General features: G+C 43.9%; 5 protein-coding genes across 10 annotated transcripts; 3 read left to right on the forward strand and 2 right to left on the reverse strand.

Moving 5' to 3' along the window:
• Positions 1 to 461: 461 nt before the first annotated feature.
• Aldh-III (Aldehyde dehydrogenase type III) lies at positions 462 to 9,262 on the forward strand. Of its 6 annotated transcripts, none has more exons than XM_017164285.3 (13): positions 462 to 594; positions 652 to 693; positions 2,499 to 2,605; positions 3,026 to 3,084; positions 5,216 to 5,396; positions 5,460 to 5,681; positions 6,119 to 6,282; positions 6,342 to 6,572; positions 6,633 to 6,830; positions 6,974 to 7,089; positions 8,267 to 8,402; positions 8,482 to 8,641; positions 8,800 to 8,901. In XM_017164285.3, exons 1-13 carry the CDS (start codon positions 537 to 539, stop codon positions 8,815 to 8,817), a joined length of 1,692 nt encoding a protein of 563 aa, XP_017019774.1. In that variant the 5' UTR covers positions 462 to 536; the 3' UTR covers positions 8,818 to 8,901. The 6 variants fall into 6 exon arrangements, with proteins under 6 accessions (XP_017019774.1, XP_017019773.1, XP_017019777.1 ...); XM_017164284.3 differs by lacking the exon at positions 6,974 to 7,089 and adding an exon at positions 7,567 to 7,682 and having other exon boundaries at positions 468 to 594; XM_017164288.3 differs by lacking the exon at positions 6,974 to 7,089 and adding an exon at positions 7,567 to 7,682 and having other exon boundaries at positions 469 to 594; positions 8,482 to 8,632.
• A 120-nt stretch (positions 9,263 to 9,382) lies between these two features.
• p47 (NSFL1 cofactor p47) lies at positions 9,383 to 11,034 on the forward strand. The gene is made up of 5 exons (XM_017164505.3): positions 9,383 to 9,576; positions 9,666 to 9,871; positions 9,927 to 10,349; positions 10,416 to 10,763; positions 10,826 to 11,034. The coding sequence occupies exons 1-5, from the start codon at positions 9,475 to 9,477 to the stop codon at positions 10,956 to 10,958; spliced, it is 1,212 nt and encodes a 403-aa protein (XP_017019994.1). The 5' UTR covers positions 9,383 to 9,474; the 3' UTR covers positions 10,959 to 11,034.
• A 42-nt stretch (positions 11,035 to 11,076) lies between these two features.
• On the reverse strand, positions 11,077 to 12,603 carry LOC108073041 (uncharacterized). Its single transcript, XM_017164504.3, has one exon. It carries the CDS (start codon positions 12,510 to 12,512, stop codon positions 11,190 to 11,192), a length of 1,323 nt encoding a protein of 440 aa, XP_017019993.1. The 5' UTR covers positions 12,513 to 12,603; the 3' UTR covers positions 11,077 to 11,189.
• A 185-nt stretch (positions 12,604 to 12,788) lies between these two features.
• fsd (transmembrane protein fates-shifted) lies at positions 12,789 to 13,936 on the forward strand. The gene is made up of 2 exons (XM_017164477.3): positions 12,789 to 12,964; positions 13,030 to 13,936. Exons 1-2 carry the CDS (start codon positions 12,895 to 12,897, stop codon positions 13,911 to 13,913), a joined length of 954 nt encoding a protein of 317 aa, XP_017019966.1. The 5' UTR covers positions 12,789 to 12,894; the 3' UTR covers positions 13,914 to 13,936.
• A 138-nt stretch (positions 13,937 to 14,074) lies between these two features.
• Qsox1 (Quiescin sulfhydryl oxidase 1) lies at positions 14,075 to 17,469 on the reverse strand. The gene is made up of 2 exons (XM_017164476.2): positions 15,907 to 17,469; positions 14,075 to 14,868 (listed from the first exon to the last, which is right to left on the reverse strand). The coding sequence occupies exons 1-2, from the start codon at positions 17,341 to 17,343 to the stop codon at positions 14,383 to 14,385; spliced, it is 1,923 nt and encodes a 640-aa protein (XP_017019965.1). The 5' UTR covers positions 17,344 to 17,469; the 3' UTR covers positions 14,075 to 14,382.
• Between the last annotated feature and the right edge of the window lie 50 nt (positions 17,470 to 17,519).

Raw genomic sequence — 17,519 nt, forward strand, 5'->3', positions numbered from 1 at the left:
ACATACATATATGCATGCTAAAAATGTTGTCATACAAAAAACGTGAGCCATCGAAATTCGCAGTGCTAAGTGCCCGTGCCTGGACGTTAATTAATTCATATTAATCCATCAACAATTGAGCAATAATACGCCATATGCGTATGTCGCAGAGTGTTCAACGCCCGGCAACGGGTTGAACTTGAAACTGATTATGGCGCTCAGTGCATTTTGGATTCGAACTGCAAAACTGGACTTTTGCACACTCAAAATAGCTTCAACAATTAAATTGTGTTTTAGTTTTGTTGATAACCCAATATCAAGAGCTTTGAAATTTGGGTTTCTGTATGACGTCGGTTCTATTGATTTTCCCCCCCACAAGGACAACACGCGTCCATGGAAATATAATTGTCCATTGCGCCGATTTTGCATAATTGATGACATAATTGGGAATATTTTGCCGCTTTTGCAGTTGACATTTTCTCCACCACTTTTGCATGGGAAGTGAAACAGATATTTTTCTGGCTTTTACAAAGTATTTATAAAGTTCAAACTCAATTATGAAGGACAAGAATGCGATAAATCCGGCTCCGGAGGCTAGCGGAGGTCAAGTTAATGGTAAGTAATAAATAATACTGTGGAAATTGCCCATTTTTATTGCTTTTTCCATTGCAGCTAATGATGGAGATCGGTCGGCAACAACTGTCATAAATATTGGTAAGTGTGAGAAGGCCAAGATGACACTTAATTGTTAAGGAAAAATCCAAATAGATTCATGGGTTGATTACCCACATTAAAAATGTTCGGAGGTATCAGATTTTACTCTATTATGGAGCATTAAAAGATAATAGGAATATTTTTAAATAATAGGAAAATTAAACATTATTATGATAGTTTCATATATCATTTTATTAGGGATTTTATAATTTTAATATTAATTTTATTAGGTATTTATATTTGCTAGCTTCATTTTAAGTATTTAAATAATGAAAATATATTTATATTCCAATCAATATTCGTATTCCGCCATCTCATGCTGACTTTTCCTCAACCCAATAAATAGCCCAATTGTTTAATCAAATCATCGTTACCAAGCACAAATTATTAGAATCGGGAAAAGTGCAGTATATAAACATAGATTTCGCTTAAAGTCGGCCTTCTAAAGTACTAAATAAAGGGAAATACATGCCAATACTGTTGAAACCTGAAATAGATAACGATAGATTAAGCTTTAAAAAAAACTTAAACTTGTATAAAAGTCCAGTACAATGAGATTCGTTATCAGACTTGACTCGCATGACTTTCCCCTACCGAAATCGAGCGCTGGCTGGTATATAGATCATATACAAAGTACACATTAAAACACAATACTGGCGCACTCAAATGCTGATAATGAATGCCAGCGCCCCTTTGTCGAGTTTGTTTTCGTATATTTTGGGCTTGTGAAGTAACAATCCATTCAGTAGCAGCCGGCTTTTGCGTTCGGAAAGGTGTGTGATTCGCTAAGCGATTAAAATATCCAATTAAACAAGTGTTTTAAAGAGCAAAAAACCAGCTGTTTGTTAGTGAAAAGAACTTGATATGCTAATTTTTTAGAAGCAGTTTTATAGCTTGCAATTGAAAGCAGTCTATTATTGGAGAATGACATAAACCTTAAAGCAACTTGAAGCTGGTTTTTGGCTTCAGAATTTCTAAAATAAGTTTTAATTATTTTTTGAATATTAAAATTAACCGCTGTTACAAGGGAGTGCTGTGAGCATTTACCAACACTAGCCAAAGTCAGTCGCGACACAAACCACAAGATAAGAGTGTAATGTTAATTAATGTTAATCCTTCTTAACTGAAGATGAATGCCAAAAGTAATAATTAAATAGAAAAACAATAATACAGAAAAAAATAGTACATTAAAAAGATCTAAATCACTTTTTATATGTAGTCTCTTTTCTTTTTTTGTTTGTCGTAACAACAAGCCGGTTAACAGAGCTTTAGCAGAGTCAGACCGTATATCGCTGCTAGAAAAATCCACTCTACGTTAACGTTTCGGATCACTTTACGTTATTTTACCTGCTTGTTTAGAGCAAAGTTTGTCACCTGCCAAATTGTTTTACCTTCTATAAGCTTTCAAGCATCAAAGGTAACAACGGAGTAGTGCGTGCAGGTCACACTGCCTTTAAGTTAACTCCACAGATCCGAAATCTATAACTACATAAGTATTTGTTGTCGCGGCGAACGGTTGGCGAAGCGCGTGAACTACATGCGCCTTAATTCAGCCTGTTGGTACTAATAACACGAACTCCTCCCGTCGTCCGCCCCCCCACGGCGCCTAAAGTACACATATCATTTTAACAACAAATAAAACGCAAGAAAGGAAAACAATATAAAACGGTAGATGCGAACGAAAGTGAAAGAGTGTCAGTGTTGTTTACGTTTATCAGTGTAACCACCCGCTTACTCCCCCTCTCTATCAATCTCTGTTTCTCCTTCTCTCTCCCGGTTTCTCCAATCCGAAAAAAAAATCGCAGAACCAGAAACTGAAAGTCAAGACATTGGAATCTTCGCAGCATCTCAGCAGCAGCAGCAACCACAGCAAGATCTATCCGAATCCGACAGAATGGCCAATTTCGACGATGTGAGTGTCCAGCAGACCAATTAGGCAATTTATTGCAAGTGCAGGGCGAGCGAGAAAATAAAAAAACAGAAAAAAGAAGAGATGTGTAACGATTATTAACTGACACACACACACAGGCACACAAAAACAGAGCCCGACAAACACCTACACAGACTGACACACACACACATACGAAGTCCGTGCACGTAACGAACATTAAGCGCCTTATTTTGTTTGATTTGATTTTTATTTGAATTTTTTGTTTTCGCCGTTCCGTCGTTATCCTCCCTATGTATGCGTGTTGCATGTTGCTATTGCGAATGTGAAAAACCAACCTGCTGCTGCTCCTCCTCCTCTGACGCCTTCTTGTAACACAAAAAACAACAACAAACTGCACCTGAAACACCAATTACGATGACCAACAACAACAACAACGATCAGACGTTGCAACGCGCCCGCCTAGCTTTTTCCAGTGGAAAGACCAGGAACGTCAACTTTCGGTAAGTTTTGAGCGGTTAATTTTCCAAGTTTTTGAATGGAGAGAGCTTCTTCCCATAGCTTTAATGAGCAGTTTTTGACGAGCTACTTTGGTTAATTACAGTAAAGCTTTGAAAAGTGGGTTAAAATTCAGGTTGATGCTATCCGTGGAAACTCCTTAAATGGCTTTGCTTAAATTTATTTGATTATGTTAATTTTAAATGTGCAGTTTTTTTAAAGCCTTTTTCATTCCATATTTCTATTATAATTTTGCCATATTTTATTGCAAATTTTTTTAAAGTTTAATGCTTTTATGGATTTTTGCAGAGTTTTGATTGCATCAAAAACTTTATTGTTTTTTAAGACATTTTATATAAAGTTTATAAACGGTCTTATACTTATACATTGTATTTTTTGTTTAATTTAAAAGAGTAAAGTATATTTGATCTCAATTTAATATTTAATTAAAATTGTAGCTTTCATCAAAGTTTCCTTTAACCGATATCCACTGTACCGTAATCATAATCATGTTTATATTGCCATCGCGTTACATGCTGTTATTACCGAAATACGACCATCTCGTGGCGGCCAGGTAATAGCTCTGCTTTTTTTTGGGTTTATTGTTCCATTTCGGAATAAGAGCGCAGAGAGCGTGATCCAGTGATCTCTATCCCACAAAAGCTTTGACCCTTGAACTGTCGTTGCCACTCCCCCCCGCTGAGCTTTCCATAACGTGAGATGATAAGGAGTGGCGATAGCAGCGATTCTATACGGGGAAATTCCAAAGTCTGTAGTTATATATAGACCCTGCTCCACAACTCGATATGCATTAATGCGGGAACTCTGACTTCGTCCGGGCCCAGTGGTTGTACTTTGAATGCAATTAGACTAAGCCGGGGACTGAATTCGTTTCTGTCTCTGTGGGAATAATTGCTATTTCCCCCTACCCATATAACAATACACAATAAAAGCACACACAAACACGCAACACCTTTGGTTATGTTAATAGGCGAAAAAACAAAATGAAGAGAAATAATAGAAGAAATAGAAGAACAGGCGATAGATAGATTTCGATAGTTTCTTTGAGTGTGCAAAGTGTGAAACGGAAGTGCGGAAGAATCTCAGCCCAAGGCTGACGGCCGTTTAATTCCATGATCTTTCCAAATAGTTCCGAACAAATGAACACGTTCTATGACTGTTTTTTCGCCTCTAGCTGTAGCTGTAGCCTAGCTGGCCACTTCTATCTATACCACTGAGCGGGCCTTTGATTATATTTAAATACATTTTGCCAGATATATAGATACAAATACAGATACAGTTGCGCTTTCATAAAATGGAACTTGGCTTGGTTAGAGTTTGAATTTAGGGGGTCTTTGGGTAGGACAAGAAGTTCTAGATAGTTCTTGATTTAATATTTAAGATCCAAGTTAAAGTCTCTATTGCTTCACCAAGAAATAGTAAATCCAAATATTTCCTTAACTTTTAATTTCCTTGTTTAACGTAAAAGGCAGCCTCTTCAAACGATTTAACACCCAATTTAGTTCAAGTTATGCAACCATTTTAAAGGGAACTATAGGGAAGTTGGCCTGTAGTTCGAATATGAGTTACTGAATCGGACACGGAGCGGCTAATTGCTTTATTTATATTCACAGCGATCGACGATCGGTGGTTTGTCCGCTTATATGGTTTTATGTTTGTCATGAGCAAATAATTCAATTCAATTGCACCTCGGGGGCTGTTCACCTGCTGCTGTGGATCACCTTGACGGCCTTCTCCTCCTGGGGGCATTATCACCACCTCTTATTGGCCTGATCAAAGTAGATCAACACAGACAGCAGCGGGTTGTCAAGCCGGTTTACACGGTTCTATACAGAGTAATTGGCCCGGGCCCGGAGTTGAGTCACACCTGAGAATTGTAGAATCGTAGAATCACATAACCGGCCGTAAAGCTAACATTGACCTTCCCCAAGCGTCAAGCGCTAAGCGCCAAGCGATCTCTTGTGCATTGTGATTAGTATTGATTTTGTTTTGGTCTTTGTTTCGCACTCCTACCGCGGAACTTGTCCCATCATCATCATCATTTTGTCCATTAATTATTTTCGTTTCTTGGATTTCGTTTTTGTGTCTACCTCCATGTCTCTGTCGCCGGATCAGACGCAAGCAGCTGGAGAATCTTTTGCGTTGCTATGAGGAGCATGAGAATGAGATTATCAGCGCCTTGGAGGCGGATCTCCGGCGTCCCAAGCAGGAGAGTCTCATTGTGGAGACCGAGTTCATGAAGAACGACATCAAGCACATTCTTTTTCATCTAGATGAATGGATTCAGGCCGATAAGGTGAGCTGGGAAGCTCTTTTACTTTTTATATCTTTAATTAAAAATTTTAATAATTATTTTCAGCCCTCCAAGCCGTTTGTGAACCTGATGGATGATGTACAAATCTACAATGATCCCTTTGGCGTGGTCTTGGTAATTGGTGCCTGGAACTATCCGCTGCAGTTGCTCCTGGTGCCGGTGGCCTCCGCCATAGCGGCCGGAAATTGTGTGGTGATCAAGCCCAGCGAGATTGCCGCCAACTGCGCCAAGTTCATTGCCGATGTCATTCCAAAATATTTGGATAATGTGAGTCTGAGTCATTGTTGTTGAACTTGACTAAGCGCGAAATTCTTCAACTAAAGCTAAAGTTAATATTTATTCTTAAATCTATTAGCATATGGCAAGCAGGAGAATTTCTTTTAAATTTTTGAATTTTAGGGATAGAAATTGCAAGCTTCTCCTAAGATTATCATGTGAATTTCAGCTTAAAAAGATTCATTAATACGGCAGCGCAGTAGCAAGCATAAATATTTATAAAGAAAATTAAGATGCAGCGCAGAAACTCCATAACTTAGAGCGCTGTCGAATTTGCAAACTGATTTTATGGTTGTTTTTTATGATACAAATGATATTTTAAAACTAGTTATCAAGACGTGGAGTTCAAAAAGAGAGATGAAGGAAGAAGAGTTTCAGGAAACTGTCAGCATTTGAGTAACTGGACCCCTTATCTTTTCCTTTTTTAGGACTGCTATCCAGTTGTTTGCGGTGGACCCACTGAGACCGCTGAGCTGCTCAACCAGCGCTTTGACTACATCTTCTACACGGGCTCCACGCGCGTGGGCAAGATCATCCATGCGGCGGCCAACAAGCACTTGACCCCCACTACCTTGGAGCTGGGTGGCAAGAGGTGAGCACAAGCAAGCGCTTTTCTTTTGAACTCCAACTCTACTCTGCTTCATTTTACAGTCCCTGTTACATTGACAAGTCTGTAGAGCTGCGCACAGCCGTCAAGCGTATCCTGTGGGGCAAGCTCATCAACTGCGGCCAGACCTGCATTGCTCCCGACTACATTCTCTGCTCCAAGGAAGTACAGGACAAGTTTATTGCCGAGGCCAAGGATGTGCTGAAGGAGTGGTATGGCGACAATATCCAAAGCAGTCCGGATCTCAGTCGCATAATCAATGCCAATAACTTTCAGTAAGAGGAAGTCTGGTGTTTCGAGGAAACTCAAGTAATTTTTTTCTGGTTTCATTACAGACGGTTGCTTGGTTTGATGAAGTCGGGACGCGTTGCTGTAGGCGGCAAATACGATGCCAGTGAGCGTTTCATTGAGCCCACCATTCTGGTGGACGTTAAAGCCAATGATCCCATTATGGAGGAAGAAATCTTTGGCCCCATCTTGCCTATTTTCACCGTGGAGAGTGCCTACGATGCCATTAAGTTCATCAATGCCAGGTATGACAGTTTGTGAGCTGATTTGTATAGAGCCTTTGTCTTTAGTCTCATCATCAAACTCCTCCTCCTGCTCCTGCTCATGAAAACAACAAAACAATTACAACAACCAAAATATGTCCGATTCGTCATGTTTTTCTCTTTAGAGAGAGTCCACTTGTCCTGTATATTTTCACATCGGAAACAGAGGTACAGAATCTGTTCATAAACGGCACACAGTCGGGCGGACTGTGCGTGAACGATACGATAATGCACTATGCCGGTAAGAAAGCGATATAAATCAAAAACCACAACGAGAGAGAGATGCTAGTGGATGTGGATACAGTTCGTTGCTTGCTTTTCTAAGGTTTCGGTAACTCCAAACGGAAACGGAACCTGTTATTATAGCTCTTCTTCTGTCTGTTAACTTTGTATACCTTTTTATCTGGTGTTGGTGACTCTAATTACTCCTGTTTAGTCTCTACCTTATTGTAGACGATGATCCAAGACCCCCAATTTTGAGTAATAGCCCCCCCTGTACACTAGTCATTACATATTGTTCATGCATTTGTATATATTCATACATATATCATTGATCAGCAGATCTGTTACATGTTTTATATTGGTTATAGTTCTAAATTATTCAAAAACAGATCTGCTGCGTTTGTCTTTTATGTGTAATTCTTATCCCTTTGCTAGCCCCTTAACGATGCTGATCGTACTTAATCCATATTTATACCCTTCTCCCCCCCGTAATCAGAGAGAAACCACTTGTTATTTACGTGTTCTCCAACTCGAATAAGCTAGTTAAAGAGTTCAGGACAAATACAACCAGCGGTGGATTCTGCAGCAACGAAACTATAATGCACTGTGGAGGTATTTTCGCTATAAATGTATATACAATATTTAAGATTTATTGCACTTTTATTATGGTTTTTTTTTTAAATACTTTGCAAATTTCTGTAGTAGCCACACACTCTCCAAACAATATTTGAAATGCAAATACAGGGAAAACACGGATAAAGACAGCTACAAAACGTAAAACGATCAAGTATACATATACTATGCACATTGTTTTGAATATTTAATGAAAGCTCAGTGGGTTTTATTAGTTTCGGACTCGGCTTGTATTTATTTATATGTATTTTTTGCTTGTTTAACACTTTAACGCTTGGCTAAGTAATTGCAAATAATAAATTAGTATTAAGAGTGCTAAAAGTTATTTGTGGTGATAGCTAATAGAATTTAGAAAACGTGGATGAGGTCTAGTTTATTAAGTTGCAATTTTATATAAAATATAAAATATACAAATATTGAAGTCATGGCTTTAAAAATAGCTTACAAAATACATAAATCCTTAAGGAAATTTGTGATTTCAGTAAATGACTTGATTTTTTGTTTAATATTTACTTCAAAAAGTAAGAAAAACCCTAAAAATGAATGCTTTTACCCTCCCTTAGTTGATGTTTTGCCCTTTGGAGGCGTGGGCATGAGCGGTATGGGCAGTTATCATGGCAAATATGGCTTCGATACCTTCACACACAAGAAATCTTGCCTGGGCAAGGATCTATCGGCCTTTGGCGAGAAGCTGGCATCGTAAGTTGGACTGAATTTTATAATCTACAATTTAAAATTAATAAATATTCAATAATTCAATCATTTCCCCCCATTTAAGGGCACGTTATCCTCCCTACTCGGACCGCAAGGGATCACTGCTCTCGTTCCTGCTGCGCAAGCGCCGTCCGCTGCCCAACCTGCACTTGAGTCACGTTTTGGCCCTGGGCTTGGGCGTTGGTCTGACGGTTCTGGCCAACTTCTACATGCAGGTAAGAAAGGTATTGTGTAAGCCCGACACCATTCGCCAACTTGTGACCCCATTAAAATGAACAATTATCTTTCATGCAACGAAAACAAAACACACACGTCACCTGGGAACAAACACAAAACGCTTAAACGACACGCCACATACTCCTCCTAATCCGCATATTTCCAGGGCAAGCTGTCGCGCTAGAAAGAAGGATGCCCGGAGGTGAACGCCAGTGAAGTTTAAACATTACATTTGGAATTGTTTGCAATAAATTTATATATAAGCTCAGAGCGAGTTTCTTTATTTTGGGCCTTCTCACCAAACTAACTCTACATTACACATTCACAACACGACTAAAAATGGGTCATTAACTTAAAATTAAAATTAACTCGGCAACTAAAATCATTTAATTTAAAACATTTAACTTTTTAATATACTTTCAGCAAAGCTCAACAACTGATTAGAGAAAACAAAAAACCAAAACCCAAAAAACATTTTTACTTTTTATACTGCATATCGGTGGGTGATGTAAAGCTTTGGATATTTCGTTATATACATTAAACTAGTTATTGTTATTTAGTTGCTATTTAATAAATATTGTGAATGCTTATAATATACGACAAATAAAACAAAAAGACAATAAAAACTACGGAGAAAGGTTTTTAATTTTCAAATAAGCAAAATAGTGGGACCAGGTCTGGCCAAATTTAGACATTTACCAACACTGCCTGAAGGTGTTTTGTGCTCGCCCCGACTGGCCAGACATTTTTATTCTTTTTTTGTAGGGTCACACTGAAGGTTGCAATTTTTTGTCAATCACTTTGTCAGACGTCGAAAAATTTAATTTAAAAGCCACACAAAATGGCCTCACACGGCGATTTGATTGCACAATTCATAGAAATCACTGGAACGGATGAGAACGTGGCACGTTTCTACCTGACCAGCTGCGACTGGGACATAGAGGTGAGCTTTGCATCGCCGGCAACAACGATGACAACAACAATGATGCAGCGCAATTGCAAATGAAAACGACGCGTTTAATCTGGTTACAGCAAGCTTTGGGCAACTACTGGAGCACCCAGGCGGACTTGCCGCTGCCAACACAAACCGTGGGACATGCTGACAATCCAGCCCCAAAACCCACTTCAAGCACAGCAGCGCCGGCAGCAGCTGGGGCAAAGGCGGCTCCCAAGAGCACTAGTACCGCCGCTTCAGGTTCATCTGATGTAGCACCTTCCGGACCAAAGGCCAAGCCAAAGTAAGCCAACAATAATGAGGTTTTTCTCCTTTTAATATCTCAAATTTCCCTTTAGATTCGCCACACTCAGCGACATGTCCAAGGAGCCTTCGAGCGACGAAGAACAGCAAGCCTTCTATGCCGGCGGCTCGGATCGTTCTGGTCAACAGGTTTTGGGACCGCCCAAGCGCAAGAATTTCCGCGAACAGCTCACCGACATGATGCGCTCAGCCCAAGAGCAGAATATCGCCGAGGTGGGTCCATCCACCAGCAGTGCCGGCAGCAGCAGTGGCGGCAACGTTTGGGGCCAGGGCATGCGTCTGGGCATGACTGACAATGATCACACCGCTGTGGGCACCAGCAAGCCTGCACAGGGTGGCGAGAACAAGCCTGTGGTGGTGCTGAAGCTCTGGAGCCAGGGCTTCTCTATTGATGGCGGCGAGCTGCGTCACTATGACGATCCCCAGAACAAAGAATTCCTAGAGACTGTCATGCGCGGGTAAGAGTTGATCTTCTTTTTAAGGCTTTCCAAGGATTTATCTTTATTTTCTTTTAAATTTTTTAGGGAAATCCCACAGGAGCTGCTGGAGATGGGCCGCATGGTCAATGTAGATGTGGAGGACCATCGCCATGAGGACTTTAAGCGCCAGGCTGCGCCACTAACCTTCAAGGGATCGGGCCAGAAGCTGGGCAGCCCAGTGGCCAATGTGGTCACTGAATCGCCAACAGTACCAGCAGCAACATTGTCTGCCGATGATGCCGCCAATCAGGAGGCCAGTGCCCGTGATGCAATCAACTTGAATTCCGAAGCGCCGTCCACAACGCTGCAGATACGTCTGGCCGATGGCTCGCGTCTGGCTGCGCAGTTTAATATGTCGCACACGGTCTCTGACATTCGTCGCTTTATCCGCACGTAATTATTTCGATTCTCGGGCTGATTCTGGGCTCTGATTAATCTTCTATTGAAAATTCCAGTGCACGCCCTCAGTACTCGACCAGTAACTTTGTCTTGGTGTCCTCGTTTCCCACTCGTGAGCTGAGCGATGATAACTCCACCATCGAGAAGGCTGGCCTCAAGAACGCCGCCCTTATGCAGCGCCTCAAGTAACCCCCCCTAGGCTAAGTAAGCGAAGAGATCGACTATTATGAATTAATAAAGCAGGATTTTGTGCGGTCGGGCCGAATCGAGGACTATAAGTGTCTATTATATATTACAAAACATACAATTTGTGTATAATCTCTCCTCTTTGCTTTAATATGGCAGTCAAGTAATCTCTCAAATTATGAGCTACATCTAGAATCTCAAACTAAAGACTACAACAGCTTAGGCTATAATTACTTAAATGAGCAGGTCCACCTCATTGCGCAGCACGTTGATGTGTTCCATAAAGTCCTGGCGCACCCCGTTGCGCCAATCGTGCAGCCCATCGCTGCCCACATTCTCACAGTCCACGTAGCGGTGCACGAATCCGGTGGAGAGTGAGAGCTCCACCTCAGTGGTGCTGGCCAAAAGCTGGGCAGGCGGTAGCTCAAGCCGGTTGAGCAAGGTTTTGTATGGAGCCCTTCTCTCGGGATCGTACTGGACATTGTCGGGCAGGAGTTTCTTACGCTCATCGTAGCACACGGCCATGGTGGCCAGCTCAAAGCGGGTTGTTTCGGCCGAAAAGTGACGCAACTGCTGCTGCAGTGAACCCTTTGCCTGAGCGGAAGTCAAGCGGGCGTTGGGGAAGAACAGCTCATTGGGACGGAGTAGAAGGGTAAAGCTGGCATGGTTCAAGTTCCGGAGCAGGCAGTCGGTATGGAGCAGCTGACGCACCCTGGCAGCCGTCGCATTCGCTTGCCGAAAGGGAAAGTTGAAGGGCATGGCGTACAAATGGATGTTGGTGCGGTCCAGCAGGCGAATCACCTCATCAGGCAGGGCATCGTAGTTGTAAACCAAAAACTGCTCAATGCCCACGGCCTGGTGAAACAGGAAAAACTGCAGCAGGGCGTTCTCGTTCCTAGCGAACCGGGAGGTCATGTTAAAACCCACCAAATCCACGCAAATTGTGGCAGGCAGGCGTACCGGCGCAGTTGGCACCGCCGTGAAATCGGTCTTCACACCAACAGGCTTTAGGTTGCGCAGGCGCAGCTTTACCGGGCTCTTGGTGGACGTGATATCAGTGAATGAGACTCCACCCGGCTGACCGAAATCGCGGCTCACTTGGCAGAAGAAGTGATAGTTGGTGAAGTTAGAGGACTTGTCGTCCACCACCAGACTCTCGATGGAGTCCCGCTGAAAGCGGAACTTTCCCTGAACACTCCGTCCGGCGAGGAGGTCCAAACTGCAACGGAAGTCAACAACAGCTCCTTTCTTGCCGACCACAAGGACATGTGCCTCACCACCGGCCACCAACTCGTTGCGCATCCAGTAGGCGGAGTAGGCATGGAAGTTGTCGCCAATCATCTGCCAAACGGGCAGTGGACGCCACAGAGCCGCCTGCGGGATTTCTTCCTTGGTTCCATTCTCCAGGCGGCGCAGCACTGCAGCATCGTTTCGGCCAAAGAAGTTTACATACTTGAGCACATATTTCAAGCGGTTGTTCTCGGTTTTGTACATCAGCAGGATGCCCACGCTGAGGCAGGAGATCAGGAGCAACACGAGTTGCTGGTACTTCCGCATTTTATTTAATGTTAATCCGGTTTATAAAATTAAAATAACAATAAATTAAATACACTTCCTGAAATACCAACAACAATAAGCAACAGCTGTTAGCCAGGGTTGTCTCCCATTCGAAATCTGAAACAAAAAATAAACAACCAAATATCGGTTTAAAATTAGTGACATTTTTTGTTAATTTCTTAAGTTTTCTCTACCAAAAATATTAAATAAATTTTAGGTATTCAGTGATTTTAGAAATCAATCGAAAAAGCATAACATTTTGTGCCATAAATATTTTCCCTTACCGATAGTTCTGTGAATTGATTGTAAACTCTACAGTTTTTCTCCAAGTGCATGTTTCTGCCACTTGGTGACAACCCTGCTGCTAGATGGGGGCCGCAACATGGGTTTGGATGCCGACGATTGTGATGATTTTATACAAAACAAACTTTTCCGCACCCGGGGTAAATGTGGTAAGCCATTTCAGCTGCAAATATGCTCCAAATTTCAAGTGAAACCTACTCCACACCGTCCACAGCCATTTATGCACGCCAATCTGATGTTTTCGTGGAGGTAAAGCAGAAGTCAGCACTCCGAGTCACTGCACCCACTTTGCCCATGGCGGAGAGCAACAAAAATAGCAATGTGACTAATGTGCGTCATGATATCTGGTTCCATATAGCCATGCGCATCGATCCGGAGGATGTGCAGGCCTTCTCTCTGATATGCAAAGAAACCGCACGCTTGGTGGCCTCACGAGCCTTCTGGCGAAATTTGTACCGGCGCCACTGCACCGGTGTTACCTCGGGCTGGAACCTGGACCTGCCCGCCCAGCTACAACTAGAGCAGATACGCAACTGTGATACACGAGCCCTCAGATCGCTTGTCGTCGAGGCGCTCTTCCACTGCCACCGACCGCTAAAGGTCCGCCTGGAGAGGGGCTACCATCTGGACTGGCTGCTGGAGCGCACCTTCGTGTCCTGCTGGCAGAAGAACTACCAGTGTCTGTGGATAATGTGCTACAAGTTCTGGAATCGCCTGCACAATGTGCAAGTACGGGATGAATCAGAGGAGTCCAAAGTACCAGTGGTTAACAACTGGGAGACTCTAGCCGAGGATGATGCGGGCTACCAATTGGCTCCTGCTCAGGGAAATGCCAATGAGGGAGTCGTTCTGTTGATTGTCATATGTCCCCAGTATGTGCCCACGCCCACTCAGCTTTCTTATGACCAGCAGGGAGCTCGTTTTCGTCTGCAAGCCACCAGAGAACTCCTTAGCACTGACATGCGGGCCAATAATCTGGAGCTGGACTTTGCCGAGCACCGAAGTCAAGGTGTGGCCGTGACCGTGAAGTATCCTCGCATTAGAAAGTACAAAGTATTGCCCTGGTGGCATCCCGATTTCCAGAAATTTGTGAAATAAACCCATCTATCTCGCCTTATCAATCATTACTGCTGTAGGTCATCGCCGCCGAGTTGGTTATCTGCCCGGGAACACTAGTTCTGCGCTTGTTCAGCTGTTATCTCGAGAGCTACTTGCTGTCTCCTGGAACCAGTGTACCTACATCGTTGCAAAACAAGCTCTTTTGTTTGGTTTAATATGTATTTTTTTATTCAAATGCACACAGGGTAGCGTTTACTTGTGGAGTGAAAAAAATCACATTTGGTGCATCTTTGTCGTTGTAAAAAAGCGATTATGTTTTTTAGGGACTACAACTGGAAGATAATGCTCATAATATTTATATATACACAACACACACTTTTATCTTAATCCTAACGCTGAGTGCCACGATTACAAAAAACAAAAACATTCTGCTGAGAGGTGGTCATGGTATCGGTGTCTTTTTCTAGAATTAGCGGAAGCTTTGTCGGGGATTATCCATCCGTCCATCCTACACCTTGCCAAGCAGGTCGTGTCCATAGGGCTTCTTGCGGTATCCCTTAAAAGCGAACAGCTTGAAGGCCAGCACCATCATCACAATGCAGAAGGCGTACAGCAGCATGCCCATACGCATGTCCATGTCGGTGAAGACGCTGGATATTTGACGCTTTTGCCGCATCTTATCCACCGATGGATGCAGCAGCTCCTCCCGCTGGATGCCATAGCGGCTGACAAACTGCGGATTGTGTATATTCCTGAGGAAGCCCAATACGGCGTCCTTATTCCACTCAATCTCCAGGTTCTCTGATTTGGTATCTGGCGACCGGCGGCATTCGGGACAGCTGTTGGGGCTGGGAAACTGCTGTTTGGGGAATTCCGGATCCTCGGTATCGTCGCCAGCCAGCCGCTGGTTCACCTCATTGTGAGCAGCCCACAGCCAGAGAACCGCCTCCTCCTTGTTCGGCACGCTCCAGATTTTGCGTCTCGATGCCATTGCCTGCGAAGAGTAAACAAAAAATAACACAAATTACTCAATAAGTGAACGTCACAAGAAAGGCATTAACAATAGCTGTTGGCACAGCTGGCGGCCTAAAAATTCAGTTTTATTTTTTATTCACAGGCTTGGATAATAGTAAAAATAATTATTTTTAGGAAAGCTCTGTAAATTATTTATACCCTTCCTTCAGCTAAGCATAATTTTGTGAATTTATCTATGATCGATGTGAAATTTTGAGAAAATATTCATAATATATTGGGCATTTATAAAAACGAAAATTTAATAACCCCTTTAAGTAAAGAGATAAGTAAATTGTGTTAAAGGTTTTTCCCAAGTTCTACCAACTCTGCCTGATTGCTCCAGTATCTCTGCTGGCACTCAATTATTTGCATCAAATCTAATCTGTGTGGGATTCGTAGACCTATTGCTGCATAGTTTCCAGTTCTAACTTGTGAGATTATATTTGCCATACGTGGATGTTTACATATAGTAGTAAATCGACTGGCATTGAGCACGCCTTCTCTTCTGTTTTACTACAAACATTGAAGCAAAACACAATAGCAGGTATAATAAGCAGTTAGAGAAAGTTGTAGCATGACTCAACCCACAGCCACTTCTCTCGCAATAATCAAAGCTGCGAGGGGAGAACTAGTAAACACAAGCCACCTAGATCGTGGCTACTTACTTAGTGCTCTTATACAAGCCTAGTACGTGGAGCTAAATCAATAAAAAAAAAAGGAACAGGGGTTAGCCAACTAAGCCATGACATTGTGCTGATCCAAAAGGTGACTTATTTAATTAACGCAGCACACAAGTGTAGCTTTTTTTTGTGGGCCAAAATTATACCTGAAGTCAATTAGTTTTCGTATGGAAAAATCCCAACAATGCGCTGTCAGCATTTCAATCTTTTGTTTGGTAATCAACTATAAATCCCCCACCTCCCCGAATCCATTACGCCTAGTCAGCGATATGGTGGTCATTAGCACGTAGCTCACACAGCAGCCTGCCTACCTGGCAGCCTGCCGCTGACTCACTCACCTGGAAGTGCTCGGCGCATTCGGTGCAGCCAAAGAAGTTCTTGATGTAGCCATGCATGGCCTGCAGGACTTCCAGCGGATCCGATGAATCCTCGTTAGACTCAGCCTGCACTGTCATAAAGTGGAAGAGAGTCCACAAGGAGCAGCTAAAGCCTCGCAGGCGCGGCTTGGAGCCAGCGCAACCCACAAAGTGTGTAGAGGAGTAGACGGGCAAGAGGTGGGCCTCTAGTCGCTTCAGCTCCTGCTCGAACTGCTCTCCTGAAAGCTGCTCGTTGAACTGCACCACATAGTCCTTCAACTGGTTGACCAGCTTATGGCCGTTGGCTCCCAGGGGATTGTAGCGCTGCAGCACGGTCAGGAAGCGTTGAAGGGCAAGCAGCCGCTCGCCACTGATCTCGGCCACCTTGGCCACCTCGTTGTGCAGCACCGTGCGAATGGCCTGCTCGAGATCAGCCTGGTAGACGAAATGCTTGTTCCGCTGCACCTCCTTGATGAGATCGTTCTGCTCCGCGGTCTTTGTGGCCACTGTGGTCCGCGGTTGCACCAGCTTTGCCGGCCTGGGTGTGATGTTCTTCTGCCGTAGCACCTCCTCGATCTTTTTGGCGTAGGAAGCACTGTCCGCATTTTCCGCCGCGTAGGCTGTAATCACACCCTTGCGATCCACCAGACTCAGGGACAGGTTTGTGGGTTCAATCTTGAACTTGGCTGCCACCTTGGCGTCCTGAACGCGGCGCACTTCCACCGCTGGCCAATTAAGCAGGAACAGAGCGGTTTCAATGCCCACCGTAGAGTTTTCCGGCTCGTGGATCACGGCCACATACTGCTTGACACTGCTGAGACCCTCGAAAAGGCTGGACGCGGAATCACTCTCCGTGATGGTGTGGAAGCTGGGCCAGAGGGTGTTGTTGTGACTGCTGGTCATGTTCTCCGCCGCCAACATGCCCGCCAGCAGTCCCCGTATCTCGTTCTCATCCTGCGTCAGCAGGCTCTGGCCATAGTGCTGGGCGCTGGGCTGGAAACCGGGTCCAAGATACCGCAGTGTGGGATAGCCCATCACCTCGTAGTCGCGGCAGACGCCGTTGTTCTCCTCCGCCGCACAATCGATGGCGGCGACAATGAGAACCTCGGACCAGGGCAACAGGTGCTCCGCGATCACCTTGTAGGTGGGCGCAAATCTCCGGCAATGCCCACAATATGTGTTGTAGAACTCGACGAGCGCCCCCCGGTTCTGGTCCAGCACCGTGGCATTGAAGTTGTCCACATTCAGGCGGACCACCTTGTCGGTGTCATCGTAGAGGCCCAGAGAGGGATCCTCCACCGCCGACTGCTGCTTGAGCATGGCCTCGTACCGCGGCAGGGGAACTCCCGCGGAAGTGGGTCTCAGGAATCCCAGCAGCAGGCCCACTGTAACAATAATCAGGTGCTGCGCCACCGACATTTTCCGGTTTCGTTGGACTGCGACGGCGGTAGCGATTCGTACGGAATGCGAGGTGGAACGCGACTGTAAGATAAGTTTTCGGTTTCAGCGCATTTGGAATGTTTTATGGTTTGTTTGATTAAGAGTAAAACTTGTATCCGTTTGTCTCGCTCTAGAACTGTCCACTCTTGAAGATA

This window comes from Drosophila kikkawai, chromosome 2R (assembly GCF_030179895.1).
Source record: "Drosophila kikkawai strain 14028-0561.14 chromosome 2R, DkikHiC1v2, whole genome shotgun sequence".
NCBI classification, from domain to species: domain Eukaryota; kingdom Metazoa; phylum Arthropoda; class Insecta; order Diptera; family Drosophilidae; genus Drosophila; species Drosophila kikkawai.

Excerpts from the sequence above, each read along its gene's own strand:
- Aldh-III (XM_017164285.3), top strand. The coding sequence starts at position 537 with ATGAAGGACAAGAATGCGATAAATCCGGCTCCGGAGGCTAGCGGAGGT. Across the intron at positions 595-651 it reads TAGCGGAGGTCAAGTTAATG|CTAATGATGGAGATCGGTCG; the intron begins GTAAGTAATAAA and ends TTTCCATTGCAG. Across the intron at positions 5,397-5,459 it reads AATGGATTCAGGCCGATAAG|CCCTCCAAGCCGTTTGTGAA; the intron begins GTGAGCTGGGAA and ends AATTATTTTCAG.
- p47 (XM_017164505.3), top strand. The coding sequence starts at position 9,475 with ATGGCCTCACACGGCGATTTGATTGCACAATTCATAGAAATCACTGGA. Across the intron at positions 10,350-10,415 it reads CTAGAGACTGTCATGCGCGG|GGAAATCCCACAGGAGCTGC; the intron begins GTAAGAGTTGAT and ends TAAATTTTTTAG. Across the intron at positions 10,764-10,825 it reads ATTCGTCGCTTTATCCGCAC|TGCACGCCCTCAGTACTCGA; the intron begins GTAATTATTTCG and ends TGAAAATTCCAG.
- LOC108073041 (XM_017164504.3), bottom strand. The coding sequence starts at position 12,512 with ATGCGGAAGTACCAGCAACTCGTGTTGCTCCTGATCTCCTGCCTCAGC.
- fsd (XM_017164477.3), top strand. The coding sequence starts at position 12,895 with ATGGGTTTGGATGCCGACGATTGTGATGATTTTATACAAAACAAACTT. Across the intron at positions 12,965-13,029 it reads CCGCACCCGGGGTAAATGTG|CCATTTATGCACGCCAATCT; the intron begins GTAAGCCATTTC and ends CACCGTCCACAG.
- Qsox1 (XM_017164476.2), bottom strand. The coding sequence starts at position 17,343 with ATGTCGGTGGCGCAGCACCTGATTATTGTTACAGTGGGCCTGCTGCTG. Across the intron at positions 14,869-15,906 it reads AATGCGCCGAGCACTTCCAG|GCAATGGCATCGAGACGCAA; the intron begins GTGAGTGAGTCA and ends TACTCTTCGCAG.